Source organism: Anopheles gambiae, chromosome 2 (assembly GCF_943734735.2).
Source record: "Anopheles gambiae chromosome 2, idAnoGambNW_F1_1, whole genome shotgun sequence".
Taxonomy (NCBI): Eukaryota; Metazoa; Arthropoda; class Insecta; order Diptera; family Culicidae; genus Anopheles; species Anopheles gambiae.
The window spans coordinates 74,907,508-74,923,638 of NC_064601.1; the positions used below are offsets into that span (position 1 = coordinate 74,907,508).

General features: G+C 40.0%; 1 protein-coding gene across 47 annotated transcripts in view; it reads right to left on the reverse strand.

Annotated features, from left to right (window-relative positions):
• The window catches only part of LOC1275753 (poly(rC)-binding protein 3), a 127,238-nt gene that overhangs the window by 12,890 nt on the left and 98,217 nt on the right, over positions 1-16,131 (reverse strand). For 9 of the 47 annotated variants that reach the window (XM_061648854.1, XM_061648850.1, XM_061648853.1 and 6 more), the window contains 5 exons: positions 14,276-14,395; positions 13,080-13,211; positions 11,244-11,337; positions 10,811-11,087; positions 3,735-8,479 (listed from right to left, as the gene is read on the reverse strand). In XM_061648854.1, coding sequence (XP_061504838.1) covers positions 7,978-8,479; positions 10,811-11,087; positions 11,244-11,337; positions 13,080-13,211; positions 14,276-14,395 — 1,125 coding nt within the window. In that variant the 3' untranslated portion in view covers positions 3,735-7,977. Of the gene's footprint in view, positions 1-1,691; positions 1,897-2,122; positions 2,610-3,734; positions 8,480-10,810; positions 11,088-11,243; positions 11,338-13,079; positions 13,212-14,275; positions 14,396-16,131 lie in introns of those variants that run through there. The other 38 variants (XM_061648871.1, XM_061648884.1, XM_061648887.1 and 35 more) reach the window with 12 other exon arrangements.

Sequence of the window (16,131 nt, forward strand, 5' to 3'; positions counted from 1 at the left end):
ATATCAAATGATTTCAGGTATATATTTTGTTTCAAGTGATCGTAGCATGATAATTGAAATCAAATCAGACAGGTAATCGATAATTTCAAAAGCAGCATAAACATGAGGTGCACGTATATTGGAGCAAAAGGAATGAACGGGAATAAATTGGGATAAAAAGAGAAAATAGAAAGAATAGAAAGAGAGACAGAGAAAGAGAGAAAGAGAGAGAGAGAGAGAGAGAGAGAGAGAAAGAGAAAAAGAGAAAAAATGATATATTTTTTTATATTGTTATTCGTATAATTTAAATATTTCACTAGTTGCGCTTGTACAGGACTGATCACTCGATGTAAAAAAATACAAAAATGTTCAAACTAATACGTGAAATTATGTACGGTGTTTTATTAGTGTAGGTCCATGTTATGTGACAATAATGGTTCTTGTAGTATTGATTGGCAGAGTACTCAAATATATCGAACCGGTGGGATTATAGAGCGAAACGTCTAATGCATAATCAATCAAACACAACAGACTCTCTTTTGCTTTTCAAGCTTGTTTTGACTATCAACAATAACGTTTGTCTACTGACTAGAGCAACGGTGAATATCAAAACGGAAGAAAATTGGGCTATACGCCAAAAGCACAACGAATATATCAACTAGGGAAATAGTAGCTTTTGAGTTATTTACTAATGTAGCTTGAATGGGCAGAACTTTTGCAACTATTTATATCAAGTTGCAAACAAAACAATTAGCAGCGATAGCTTTGAGCAAATTATGTGTCAATATATGTATTGTGTTATGTTGCAATCGTGTGAATACCACGAGGATACATGGGTTTTGTGTCTGTAAAAAATCTGCTCCAAACTGCTCTCAAACAACTTTTACGTGTGGTTTGTAAGCGCTTATAAAGATTTCATTCAAAAGAAAATCAATATAAAACGATATTAAAATAAAAGAAAGAAAAGAACGTAATCATAAAACAAACAACTATTGGAACGTGAAGAGCATGTTGAATAGAAACGGATAAAAAAAACAGGGAAAAATAGCAAGATAGTGAGATTGAATGTCGGTAGGGTTGTCCATACAATTGAACGAAATATAGGAAAAACGCACACAACCCTAAAGGATGTGCAACCTAGATAAATATCGGAACAAGGTAATGGGAAAGAAAAACACGAACACGAAACGCACACACACACATACACACACAAACACACACTAGAAAAATGGTATGACGACGACGACCGACTGACTAACTGCAGATTAGCAGACAGAAGAGGTGGAATTTTGTTGTTTGAGGTGTTGATGGTGAAACTTGTCGGTGGTAATTACTTGCCGTTGGCACGAAACAGGATCAGGAAAACTAAGTAAGATATATTGGTACAGGATTTGGGACAAATAAATCTAGGAACAGGAAAGCATCAAATGGGAAGCAACTAACATGTGGTCATAGTTCGTAAAAATAATAAGGAAAGAAGAGGAGAGATAACGAGAACTAGTAGTGGAATAAAAAAAAAAAGATGAAGATAAATAACGTTACCGAGCTCTATCTAGTAGTGATGGGGTTTGTTAAAAAGCAAAACATTAAATGTAAAAATACATAACATTAGCGGTAAAATGTAAAAGAAAGTGCTAAAATACGTCGCAACAATGAAAGGAAATCGTTTAGAGAAAGAAAAACAAAAGTATTTGCAATAAGTAATTTCTTACCAGAGGGAACGGTTCATGAAAACTTTGAGAGGGGTTTGATTGAACTGGTTTTTAACGCATGGCTTTGATTTAGTTGGACGGTGATATTTGGGCAATTGGACGTACGTGGTGGACGTGGTGGTGGTTTGTGGTTTGGTTTTGGTTATTGACACATTCAGTGGCATTTTGTTGGACGGGTGGTGGTGGTGGTTGTTGGTGGTTGACGCTATAAAAATGGGAAGAGGAAACGGATTGTTTGTTTGGCACATTGACGATGGTAAAACAAATAAACACGGATGCACAGAGCGTTAGTGAACGGCATCGTTCGTGCGTCGGGCGATTGCGATGGTAATTATGAAGCCAATAATAGTTCTAATGATCTGGGCAAATAGGAAGCTAAGGTGCTTAAATTAGTAGCTCTATATAATAATTATTAAGTATTTATTTATTCATTTATTTATTTATTGTATACATTAACTTAAGTGAATGACAAACTGAAACATTTGTTTGTATAAGTCTCAAACAGAGCTCTCTAGTTTATGGATTTTAATCGACTCATCACTCGCACTGATTTTCAAATTTAATATAATTGTAATTGAAATTGATTTTCTGGGACAATGCTTTGTGTCGTCGTGTGCATGGGTCGCTGATTTTCGGAGATTCAAAACTTGTGATATATTAGTGATGCATGTACGAAGCACAATAGAACAACGATGGATGGATGGTGGTCATGATCATGGAGAGGTGTTGTTTAACCTCGAATGTTGTTTAAGGTGGTTAAAGGTTTAACTGGAAAACAAAGTTAGATGATGCACCATTTTGCAGGATGGGAATATATTAGATGATGGATGTTGGAGTCTTGGAAAACCATGTTTTTCGGGATCCAGCACCATTTAGACAGGAACACAGACGGAAGTAGCGCATGTTGGTGAATGTATGCTGCAGGTGGTCGGTTGACGTAGCAAGGATATAGAAACGAAACAGAAGAGAAAAAAAAACAAACAAACAAACGTAAAACAATACACAGAGCGACACACAACAGATGGAGTGTTTTGATGGATTGCGTGTTATGGATGTATCTAAACACCCGCAATGGAATGGAATGTTTAGCTTCGAGCTAGTCCATGTCCATTCCATCACATTCCTTTTTTGGACTCGTTAAAAATATTCAATAATAAGTGATTGATCTGCCACCGTTTCTTGATGCTGCATATGATGCGATACACCAACAGCCAATCGTACACGCGACGACTGATTGAGGTGATAAGAGGTGTTATTTTGATTAATGTTACAAATGTTTAGAGATAGGAATAAGGAAGCTTTTGTTTTTGGGGCATTTGTGTGCTTGAAAGCTTGTTGGTATATAAAATAATAGTAATTAGTTGTGGATGCGGGAAGATGATGCATTTTTAATTGGTTGATATGTTTATGCTCAGGACGCAGGCAGTTGCAGTTATATGCAGTCTGGTGGTGGTGGAATGTGGTGTTGGATTAATCCGATATGGTACGGGCGCACGCACAAAACGGTACACTTCACACATACATCGGGCATAGATAGGGACGTGTGTAGATTTTCGGTGGTTTTGGACATTTATTAATAGGTTTGATAAAAAGTGACACTGGTGGTGGTGTAGAAGAAAGGTCGGAACGGTCGGAATTGTGGACTGAATGAGGAGATGACGTGTAGGATATTCCCATTTGTTCGTTGAAGAAGGCGAATTTGTGATTGCTTTTTTTTAAATGGTAAATCCCACGCTGATCCCGCGATGGATGACGAAAAATAGGCTGAAATTGGATTTACATTAGTAGTAAACTAATCTTTCGTTCCCGCTTTTCCTATTAAATGTTTCGTTTTGTTAACTCACAAGATCACTATCAAACGTAAGCGTAGTTCTAAATAGAGAGCTTTCATGAAACAATCAATTCTGTTTAGTGTTTGGAAAAAACATCTTTCCCTAACACATCGTTTACGTTTGCTAGTAAACCAGAAGCTTTATGTACAAGAGCACAAAAAAGCAATACCTATTTCTAGGAAGAAAAAAAAAAACACGCGTTAACTAGTAGTTTTGTTCGTCTTAACTCAAAATCTATTCCTTTATTCGCTTTGAATTTTTCTTTTCTTGACTTGCATTTTTCTTCAATTACACATACTGTGGTTGGAAGAGTCTTTATAATGGGGGTAGCTTTAAACGTTTCTTAAACTGTATGTTCTTTGCAGTGAGCTACAGGTAAGTATGTGTATTGTAAGGATGTGGTGAATAATTGCTTCTACGCGCCTGTCTATGCTGGGATTTTTCTCTCTTTTTGGTTCTCCTTTAGTTTTCATCTCGCTTTCAGAACGAATCCAATCAACAACTGCTGTGTAATACATGTACTATATAGGCTAAATGTCAAGGTTGGATGTGATATACTTTTTTGGCTTGTGAAAGTATAATATGTAAATGTGTATTGTTTTGTTTTCTGTTTTTGTTCTCGGCTGTTTGTTCACTCCTGCGCTAAGGGCTTTCACCCGCTACGTTGGAGGATTTCTAACATTCAATGAACTTTCAAAGGGGCTTAGATATTGAAAAGATACACATTAAATGTAAGTGAGTGGTTGTTATATTCATTAATATGGTTTGTATAGAGGTAAAAATTGAGTGATCTGTGAATCAATAGTCTCCAGTATAATATTGTAGCCATGAGCACATATTCTTATCATCTACAATGGATGTTGCTGTCATCAGTTTATTCTAACCATTCTGATATCCTTCGCATATCTCTTAATGTGGAGAAATAAAGTAAAGTACTGCATAGTTTAAAAAACATCCTTCCACACAAATAAGGTGCCATACTGCTTTCCTACGTTACTTAACACCTTTAAAATATTGTTGGCTACGCCTGTGCCTGTATAATTAAGTGAATATTATCGGTTTTGCTGCACTGTTTTCACCGTGTGTTACTAGCCAATCATTAGACATCAGTGTATGTCTGCCATATGCAACTGAAACTGTTAACAAATAAAACAAAATCGAGCGTTGCACTTCTTAACGGATGTCAGTTAAACTCCCTGCATGTAAGATTATGCTTAATGCGGTTAGCATGGTTGTGGGCATGCTGTTTTTTTATTTACTGTTTTATCAGTAAATTTATTTGTACTACGCTTGCATTTGGTGTACCTTTTACGCCCCTTCGTAGTATTTTTGATATTTTCTTTTTAAATTGTAGCTTACAATTTGCAGATGAAATCGTCCCCGAGGCGTAACAAGGGCGCCTAGCCTATTAGAGCAACCGAGTAGACAAAAACAATAATATACGGGGCCAGCGACAAGGGATATTTTAACCTTGCATAAGTTAAAAAAAATCTAGTTTCTATTTCAAAATTTTGTTTTACAATCGTTTTTAAAAGCTGAGAGCCTAGATGCAACTATAGAAGAAAATTGACCAATCAAATTATTTCACAATATTCTTTAATTTCTGAGCACAAGAGATTCTTCAAACATCTCTTCCAAATAGCTTAATTTTTGGACGACGCGTTTACAAGAAGAAATTTAACACGATCAGTATACAACTAGCTGAACTAATTGGAATTTACCGACCTTTCTTAGCAAACCTGAATCATTGATAGGATCAATGATAGGAATGGCCCCGGTGAAATGCAACGCAGCGAATTGCGTCCAAATTCCAAAGGGCTGCAAATAACTTAGGATATAATTATCCAGAAAAGGCAAAGACCGTTCAAACTGCGAATAAATTTGCGACTTACTGCGATCGGGCGGTCCCAAAATAGGCATCTGTTTTCCAAATCCGGCAATGCATCGGCTAATTCCTATGCGATCAAGGTATGACTGACGGTTGCATGGTGGCACCTCAAGCTCCTCATGTGCCATTTTCTGTCCGGCCCTCTGCAAACAACATTGCAAGGGACCAGCAGACCGTCTCCTGCACGGTTTGACAGACTGACTGATTGCGTACGACTCGTATGACCCCCGGAGGTACATTATACTATGTGTGGCAGGCGCACAGTAACAAACGCAAAACTAACACCACTAAAAATAACCAATGTAATTTGAAATTAAAATTCGAATCATTTCGTAGCATTCGTAGTAGAAGCCGCCTTTCTGTTGCGACAGAGGTACGAAAGTACGATACATCGCTGCAGTTTGCGCGGAGTTTCCCATTTTCCCATCTTACAGTGTAAGAGGTAGGCAATAGAATTCATTAGTTGGAGATAGAGAGCGGTATTTGCCCTCCAGTTGACAGCGCAGAGTCTATTCACATGTAAACACACAGACACACAAAATCTGCACCTCAAGGCTGGCGGGTTAGCGTACTATCTTCTATCTGTCGGTCTGCATATCTATCCATCGCAGAGTATAGCATCTCATCTTCTTTTTCTTCGCTAATATCTGGGATTAAACGTAATTACGGACGCAGGAGCGTCCGCTCTTTCAAAGCATTTCTTGGAATTGCCCCACCAAACAGCTGAATTTGAACAACGTGCAGCTGCTTATTTATAGCGCGTGCAGCTGCATCATGGCAAAAGAAGACGCACTAATGTAGCATTAAAACAAAACACACAAAAAACTAATGACAAATTTGCAAATGGGTTAAAATTAATCCATCGCAAAATCAGTTCTGTATACACGCTAGGGGCTGGTTGGATTTTGAGAACTGACTTTGCATCGCAGCGATGAACAAATGATGCAATTGCGTATTATCAAGAGCGCCTGACAAGAAGGGGCTCCATTGTACACTCTTTCGTCTAATGTTAGGACATCCTTTGTACTGCTTTCAACTATGTATATGAACCGATGCTGTTTGTTCATGATTTTCAGTTAGAAAACCGAACAGCCCGCACACATGTATAACATAATGAAAGAATATATCGGAATGAGCGCCCCGCCGTTGGTTGAAATTGGATTTGCCAGGATGGTGCGTGGCACAGCATTGTGAAGAGTATTGCAAAGAGAAACGCGCTTTAAAGTCCTTGTCGAATTAATGTCTAAAAATAAAACCTCATCATCATAGTCTAACTGGTGTGGTAGCAGCAGAAAGCAGTACAACAATTCTGCTTGTTAGGGAAAGTATTTTTGTCCCTCACATATCTGTTTCTTCATGTATCCACCTTCTCCAGGTCGGCAATGGCACCGTGGACAGATAACAACAGTTACGCAAACAGCACTGAAGGTATCGACGATTAACGATCGTGACGGGGGAATGGAAGAAGAACATGCTAGCAAAGTTCGTTCTCGAACTCAATTAAAGTTCTACCCATTACTTTGCTATTGTATGATTGTGTATCTATTTTCTTGTTCATAATTTTGAATTGAAAAAATCTCCTTACAGCATTTGCCATATTCCCTTAACCAACAAACACCCATATAACAGAACTGGTACAATTATGAAACGACAGCTTTCTTTTAATATTTTTCAATTAATTGAACATTATCCCGTTTGGTTTACTTGACAAATGTTTAAAAATAATCAACTGATGATTTCTAAGGAAATAATTGCATTTTGTTTGATAATTTCACGGATTTTAAAAAAAGGCAGCGTCTATTCGATTTTTGCTTTACGGTCACGGTCAGGGGCAGTGATTTTTCCGTAAAATTAAATAAGGAAAATTAAAACGGCAAACATAATATTTGAAACAGATTTTCATTTCGTTCTGCTCGAAAGTTCCATATACTTCATAATGAATAATACATCCTTACGGTGTTTTTTGTGGCCGACCGATTTCAACACTGCATGCATACGCACGTTTGGTCTGTATAAAATGAGTTTTACTGCAGTAAACTACATGCTTAGCATAGAGAAGCATTCCTAAAACTTATTCGACAAAACATTAAAATCAATCCATGTAGTTGTATGCATACAGCGATTTTGTGTATGCCTTTCGCTTAAACTTCAATCAAATCCATCCCTACGCTTATACCAACTCAGTCACTTACACTAGTACTACAGTGTACGACTCTAAATATTGAATCTTAAGTAGTAGCTGAACCCCCGGAAGTGTTGACCTACCTACCGAAGTGTTCTTATCTAACTTTTAATAATGAGTTAGTACGAGCATTCTAGTTACTGCTTACCTCTTGCTGTCACCGTACCACTCCTTTCATCCTTTTATACTCACGCTTTCTTCAACATGCTTATGAAAATGTGTAAATTCTGTCGTTACATTGTCTTATTTGCCTTATGAGACCACCTTTGCCCTGCTCTAATGTGCCCTAACGGCTATCTACCAGCTTCGTCGTCCCGCTGTAAGTGCGCTTTGCACCGATATCTCTGATTTGCTCTTTCCCTCCCCCAGGACGACACACTAGCTCTAGTAAGGGTTGAACTTATTACGTTCGCTTTTCTTACTGCTGTCACCGTTCATGCTGTTGTTGGTGTTGGGAGAGCGCATACGCGTAGTCTTGGGCCGATTTACACCGGTCGTCTGGATCGGTGCTACCGCGGCGGCCCCGCTGGACAGATTGCCAAGCAGATCGGTCAAGCTACCGAGGGCCGACAGACTGTTCAGCGCATTAAGCGTGCCCGGTTTGGCTAGCAACTGTGCCAGCGGGATGGCCGTAGCCAGTGGGTTAGATACCGCCGCAGCAGCTGCGGCCGCGTTTGCACCGGTCGCACCCGCACCGGTAACTCCCGAGTTTGCGGCCGCAGCTGCAGCTGCGGATGCCGCCGCGGTAAGCGTGGCCGCTGCCGATGGCGGTACGATACCGGCCGTGGCCGGCTGTGCACCGGCCACCTGTGCTGTAGCAGCCGCGGCAGCGGCGGCAGCAGCTGCCCCCGCTTCGTCACCTAAATTCGCCTTCTGAAGCTCGACGCTGTGGGAGGATAAGGAGGAAGTTTGTTAGGTTTGAGAAGAGAGAGAGAGAGAGAGACAGACAGAGATAGAGAGAGAGAGAGAGAGAGAGAGAGAGAGAGAGAGAAAGAGTAGAAAAGAAACGTGTAAAGGATATTTAGAGGCGGCTATCGGACAGACGGACGGACGGACGGACGGAAGGATAATTGGGCGGCGGAAGTTTATTGACAGAGACACAGATAAAGATTGTGAAAGGTGTACAGAAATTATGAAACCAGGACAGCGGAAAATAGAATGATTGTTTAAGGAAGGTGGGCTGGTTTTGTTCCGGTAGGATTTTAGGAGTGGTTCTGCGTAAAATAAGGATGCATTTGTAATGCACAATGCGATCACTATTATTGGGAGGTTAGTAACGGAGGGTTGATTAGGGCTGTGTTAAGGAGAGACTGGTGTATATGTCCCACTAAGACGATTGCTTCATCTAGTATCTTTTGATGCGTATATAAAGTTAAAAAAGTAATGTTTCCAAACATCCTTTAAATTTTGAAAAAAATACCATGTTTGAGTTGTAGGAAAAAGGTGAATAATAAATACGAGTCCTGATGTAATGTGGAATCGTCGTTGTTGTTTAAAGAAAAAAGGAAAATGGCCACTTGCAATGCCTTGCTGTGGAAAGTCCTTACTGAAAAATATAACGTTACTGAGCGTAGGCGATCAAAAGGATATAAACGTAATCACACATTCTATATTTTTAATGAGACTCATTTTTTCTCCGCAATAAGTTCAATGTAGAACGATTCAAAAGATTATCTGGGGGTGGTAATTGCGGTATACATAAAATATCAGAAAATATTGAGAACGGTTTCATTCACGAGCCAAATTATTTTAAGCGCAGTTCAGACAATGAAATATAGTCATATTGTTTTATTTAAAAATCCAATTTTAAAGTAAAACAGTTAGAAACATATACATATAGATAAGGGCAGGGATTGACATTGAGTTTCACATCTGTGCTCATATGCACAAGTTATCCAAATGACCAAAACACTAATGTACGAAAATGTCAGACAAATTTGTTTAAAGAACATAATCACATTAACGAAGCACCTCCACCACCTGCGCTATATAGTTGACATATAGTTTTGTATACACACATATTACACAAGATACTCTAGTCTCGTATTAGTGGGGCAGTTATTGTAGCAATACAATGACAATGGTATTGGATTATGATGTGGGTTTCTCGTCAAGGAGGAAAGGAGAACATAGATCACTGAATTCAAGGTATTTGCAGCTTTGGGATGTTCACTGACTTCGGGTGGGTGGATTGGATTGAAATGTTCTCTCTCGCTTCAAAAGCCGGAAACGTAGGAAATTGTTTAAGGAACATCAACATCACCACTGATGGGCAGGGATCGACAGAGTTCAGCAGCGGGGAATGGTTTGGCGAGGGGGAAGGGGTGAAGTGCATAAACAGCATAACCTAACGAACACATAGGAGCAGTGCCGTGCAAATGAGCCAGACCAGGAGAAAGTACCACACGATAGTATCATAGGAAATGCGTAGAACGGAGGAAAAGGATTTTTAATTGTTTCACAGAGCACTGCAGCAGCAGCAGCAGCACAAGGAGGAGGTGCAATTGATGGAAAGATTGAATGAATTGGATATTTTGTTTGCGAAACAGCAGGAATTTGGTATACAAATAAATTGTTTGAGTAGTATTAGTTGAAGGTGGTGGTGTTGGTGAGATGAAGAGAGTCGTCGTACGTCGTGTTTTACATTTCAAAGAGAAAATGGAATTTATTATCGAAACGGGAACATTATCCTACGCAACATAAAAAAACATATCGACACAGAGCGAAAAGGAAGAGAACGGAAAAGGACTTCATAGCATAATCACATGAAACGGACCAAGTATCAAACAAATTTAAGAACGGTAATCAATATCAATAGTAGTGGGTCACTTTGAAAGTGGAACGAAGTGACTATAGAACGTGTGGAGAAACTTAAAACATTACTGTTCATTTCAAGAAATAAAACAGCGCATATGTTACGAAACACAACGACAGAAAGGTGGACAGAGTGTGGTGGGATAACCAGACAGAGATGCAGAAGATGGGTAGTTAAGTACAAAGCACAGAGGAACTGAACATGTCTCAACAATCGAAGAATGTTCCTCTAGGTGTCACCCCTGTTGGACGAGACCGCAGAGTCATCAGCCCAACAAAAGCCGCAAACCCTCCAGATTACGCGAAACAACCCCGCCGGATATGTCGATCGGTAGTAACGATAGTAATATTAGATAGAAAAGGCCAAAGTGTATATATATAAAAAAGCTCAAGTATCACCTACCTCATGTTGATCAGATACTGGGCTAGTGCGACCGAGTCCGGATTGCCGGTGATGGTAATCGTTCGGTCTGTGTTGCCGCTGTCGCGCTCCTCGCAGTTGGAAATGCGTATCATGGCGCCGGAAATTTGGCGAATCTCTGCAATCTTGGTGCCACCCTTACCGATAATGCAGCCTATCAGGTCGTTTGGCACGGTCATTTCGTGGGATTGAGACTGAACTGGAGCTACGTTGCGGTTGTTGTTGGTTCGCAGTTGAGAACCGGCCAATGCGGCAAGAGCTGCGTGGGGTATATATTCAAGGGCATTAGCTTTAGTACAATATAGCGGTAGGAAGGTGATAGTAGAAGGTGTGGAAGAAGTAGAGGTACAATTGTGGGGAATATGATGTTATAGGAAATGCGGGACCGGGAAGAAAATACGACTAGAATACTTACCAGTTGGGTTAAGTCCACCCGTGTTGGAGGGAATCGCACCAGCTAGTCCGAGCGCTGCTAGCCCTGCAAGCGGATTTTTAGCGATTCCCGAAACCTAGAATTAAATTAAAATAATCCAAAATGTGTATTCATTACTTCTCGAATCAGCTAACGGAGTGTGTTCTGGTTTTTTTTTAAGAAGATTGTTTTGTATTACTTTTATGATTCTATTTTGTGGAAGTATGTTAATCCTGTTTGGAGATAGTAAGGCTTAAAGTGTATAGAAACTATATACATTGCACTAACCAACAACACCATGAAATCTTTAGGCATCTCTTTCATTTTAAATTAACAAACATGTTAATCGACAGTTGCAACATCAATACACCAATTGAGTTTGTGAACCAACATTCCGATACAATATATTATATTATACATTATACTTTAATATAACTACTAGCTAATATGTATCTGAATAATAGTGCAGAATGGTTTGAAACTAAAGAAATAGCGTGCACGTAATCAAAACAATCGTAGAATGTCTTAACTAAACTCAAAAATGTGACGCGCGTTCTCAAATATTTGTAATAACGCTGTAATTTCTTAGTCTTGTATTAAAGCAATGAAAGGATTGGCAAGATTAGCCTAAACGTAGAAGAAAAAAAATCGTTGGTAAATAAAATGAATCGAAAAGAAGAATGAAAAATATAAAAATAAATGAAAGAGCAACAAAAAAAACTAGACAATTAATTTAAACTTTGTCGAATCAGGATCAGTAAACATCTAAGCAAAAAAGATGAATGTTATGTCATGAATGAAATTTGCAATAAAATAGTTTCATGTTGAAAGGAACTATGAATGATTCAATTGGAATTGATTTGGAAATGTATTATTTACAAAAGAATACAGTAGTTGCTACATGTTGCTGTCGTTAAGAATGTACATGCAGCAGCATGATGCATAAATACTCGAACGTGTTAACAAAGTGTAGTTTTAATCGTTTTACAGACTGTTTTAGATATGAATACACAACTTATAGCTACATTACTAAAAAGGACACAATATACATGGAGAGCATATGATGATGTGTAGAGCATCCAACTGAAGATACAGTTGCAGGTATACCACAAGAGGGGGATGGAGCTGGCGTGTGGGGGGGGGGGGGGGGGGATTATTAAGCTGCACAATTCCAATTAGTTTACCAGGGGGCCCAGGGGACAATTGTGGATGTCAGCAGTTTGAACAAAAATTGCGAATTTTGCTGGAGGGTTCAGGGAACTACAGCAGCTATTATCTAAAGCTATTGACTAGAATAAAAATTAATATTAGAACTTGCTAGGCAAACGGAAACTGTCTAAAGCAATTGCATTCTTCTCTGCGCTACCCGGGAAAGTGGGAGCTTTTACGAGGGACACATTCATCTCATTCATCAACAACGCTCTTCGTCGGGGGATTGAATACAGTTTAACATTATCTACACATGGGAGGAAGATTAGATGGGGACACAGCCGCAAAGCGAAAAGGTATTATGCTGCCCAGTAGAATACGGATTGAGGGGGGAGTCGGATCGGGATTGCTTAACATGTTATTCAAAGCCACCGGATAACAGTAAGGGACTGGACTGGAGAGAGAGAAAGAAAGAGAGACACGTGTTACCGTGAAAGAAGTCATCAATCTGCTGGACAAATGACAACTCAGGGGGGGGGGGGGGGGCGAGAGGGTAAAGAGAGGGCGGGGCGTGGGGGGTTGGCGGGGTTGGTTTATGATAGTTTGGTGTGAGAGGATTTTGCTCGGGTTGGGTAAAGAGTAAGTTACTGCCAGGCAAAATCAGCACCAATCAAAAACGATTAAACTCACATCAGGTATCGGTTGTAGATGATGTGGAGGTATCGCTCCCTGTAGATGTGTTCCTTTTAGTAATGGATCGGCTAAACCGGAGATGCCCGCATGCAAGCCACCGGTAATGGCTAGTGGATATACTGTGCAGGTCTAAACGAACGATTTATGAGATAGTTATGTAGATAGAGAGATAGATATAGAAAGAGAGAGAAAGAGAGAGATACAAAACAGATAGAAAGACATAGTGTGCGCAATGTTGGGGTGGAGTAATTTGCAATGGACTTCTTTTTCAACTGTCTTTTCTCGTACCATTGACCAAGAAGAGCTAGTCCAATTCTAGGAGGAGGGGTTTAAAAAATCACAATTTTGTTAAACATAGACGTTAAGTAGCAGAGCGATAAATCATCGCTTTCCACAGAGAAGGAAAGATAATACATCCAGTAGGCAATTACAACACAGGGGGGTAAGGCGCGAAGTGCAACAGTAGTAGTTGAATTAGGAACAGAAAAAATGATCAACGAATATGAAAACAAAAACAGAGAAGACACAGAGAAATGGCAAAATGGCACTAAGTTACTGAATGAAAATTAAGCATTTTTTAAACGGTAAATCCCTCGTTGATTAGCAAAACAAGAATTAATAAAATTCAGATATTTAAAACAGTGGTTGATGTTTTACGCTTTGTTAAATAAAGGTGAATTTCAACAGCAACAATAAAAAAAAGTTAGCAGAGACAATAGTGATAAATATACGGGAAACAGAGCACAACCGGACAGGCGAGGTGTAGTGGTGGTACACAAGAAGTTTTCGCTCAGCGCACATGTATGCTTATGAGGAGTTGGTCGTTTGAGCAAATTAACTATTGGTTACATTGTAGGAGGTGTATTATAACCCGAAAGCAGGCGTAGCAGAGCATTACGTTCGTAAAACATTTGGTGACAAACAGCAGCAGACAAATGATAAGGCGGCACTAAATGAAAACTTCATAGATACAGTTGAGTGTACGGATATTAAAGTTCTAAAATAATCCCGCTTCATGTCGAGAGGATACACATATGTCGTAAAAGAATGTCCCACTGCATAGTTTCGTGGCAACGGACACAGAAAGAGAGATAGAGATAAAAAGAGGGAGAGATGGGGATAATGATGGAAAGAGATTTGACTACCAAAACGAACAATAGAGTAAATCATTCCATTAAGCATCTTATACATACCTCCTGTGCCGGTACGGCGTAGTTACCCTGGATGGTATACGCCTGGCCGTTAGCAACTATTACCGGTCCATTCACCTGCGGCTTTGGCCGGTACGGAATTGTGGCACCCTTCGGTGGCGACTGAAAAGGAAATGGGGAAGAAAATTAGAAATGTTGGTTAGAACACTCATCGATTCTATTGTTATGTACACTGGTGTGGGTTCGATCACAGTCTTGCAATAGGCCCGTCTTCAATGCAGTACTGCACAGGAACATTAGATGAATAGAATTCCGATTGAGTTCGATGCGAACTTAACCCCGATGGAGCTCACCACTTCATTAAATGCGAACACGTCGATATTTACTATAGGCCAGATTACTATTGTTTGTTTTCGATTGTCGTGACAAAACTAAGAACCGCATTTTGTCTTATTTAAACCGAGTTGGAAGCTTGTGAAAGCTTTACAGCAAAGATGCATACGTAGACAGCTTTCCACGATCGTTAAAACTCATCGAGTGCACTTGCAACATTGCACATATTGCAAGTAAATAAATCGTAGCTAACTAGCTGTAATCGTAGGTAACTAGCTTTGAATATGTCCTTCCCAACCATAAATCGCCCTTTTTGGCACTGATGCTGTCCTGCACCGTCGTGCAACGCCAATTAATAATGGGCACATCGATTCGAATTTCACTTATCCATCACATGTTACACTTATCATGCCACACCACGAAACAAGAGTGCCAATCATGCGTTAATGTCCATGTCTGCGAATGTCGTTGTAAGCTAGCAGCAAATTTAATAGCAAAAGTCCCCCAACCCACACCTTCGATCGTGTTGCAAACCTTCTGACTCTTCAGGCTATGTTTTGTCAAAAGAATTCTCTAGCACTGCCTGCACCGGTCGCAATTTCAAATTACGTTCCATGTTGCCTGGAGCAAGCAATGTGTGCGTTAAATTTAGTGATTAATTATTCACCGAGGTTTCATTAGAGGTTTGGTAGAAGAGAACGATGCACATAGCGCGCCATGCTCCGCTCCGAATACCATACCAAAGGCACGAGGAAAAGAGAGGGAGTCAGAAAGAAAGAGAGGGTCAGAGAGAGAGAGAGACAGAGGGAAGGGGCGATCGTAAAACGTGTCCTGGTGATTTTTCTTCCCATTAATTAACGTCGTTTTCCACCTTCCGCGCACGTAATTATGCTGCTGGTGCTGGCAGGACTGCTGGCCAAAAGTAGGCCACCACCGCATCTGTTTGCATTCGGTCACATTTGGTGTTGTGCGCGCGTGCTACGTAAGTTACGTCAAAAATTTCGTCTAGTTTTGGCTAACGGCCGAATGGATCACTCGCCTCGAAATGCCAACTGTGTTCGGGCAATGCTAAATGGCGAATTTTGTGTGGAATGGACCAGGTAGGGTTAGAAGCAGCCAGTGGTCTTTACTGTGATTTAGATAGCCTTTTTGCAAGGCTACGAAAAGGTATACACTACAGGTATACTACTAATAGCGCAACGGAAGCGTAATGGAAATTGAGAACAGCGGTAGAGGGGGCAGAGGAGAATTTAATTATGACGTTTTTCTCTCTTTTGTTCTCTACATTTCGAATAGCCCTCTTCTGATTCTGAACATATACGCAACGGGATGGTTCGAATGCAGGGGAAAGGCACTAACTGGCAGCCGAATATATGTAACAGCTGCAAACCACATTAAAGGTCGACCGACACCCTTTTGCCCCGTGTTTGACAGGGCAAAATGCGGTCAAAAGCTTTCTAATCTGCAAATTGAAATATTTCACCGTGCTAAAATTCCATCACAAACCTCAACAATGCCCCAAAGGGTGTTGCTAACCCGCTGTTTCGTTTTCTGGTAGTAGTTCT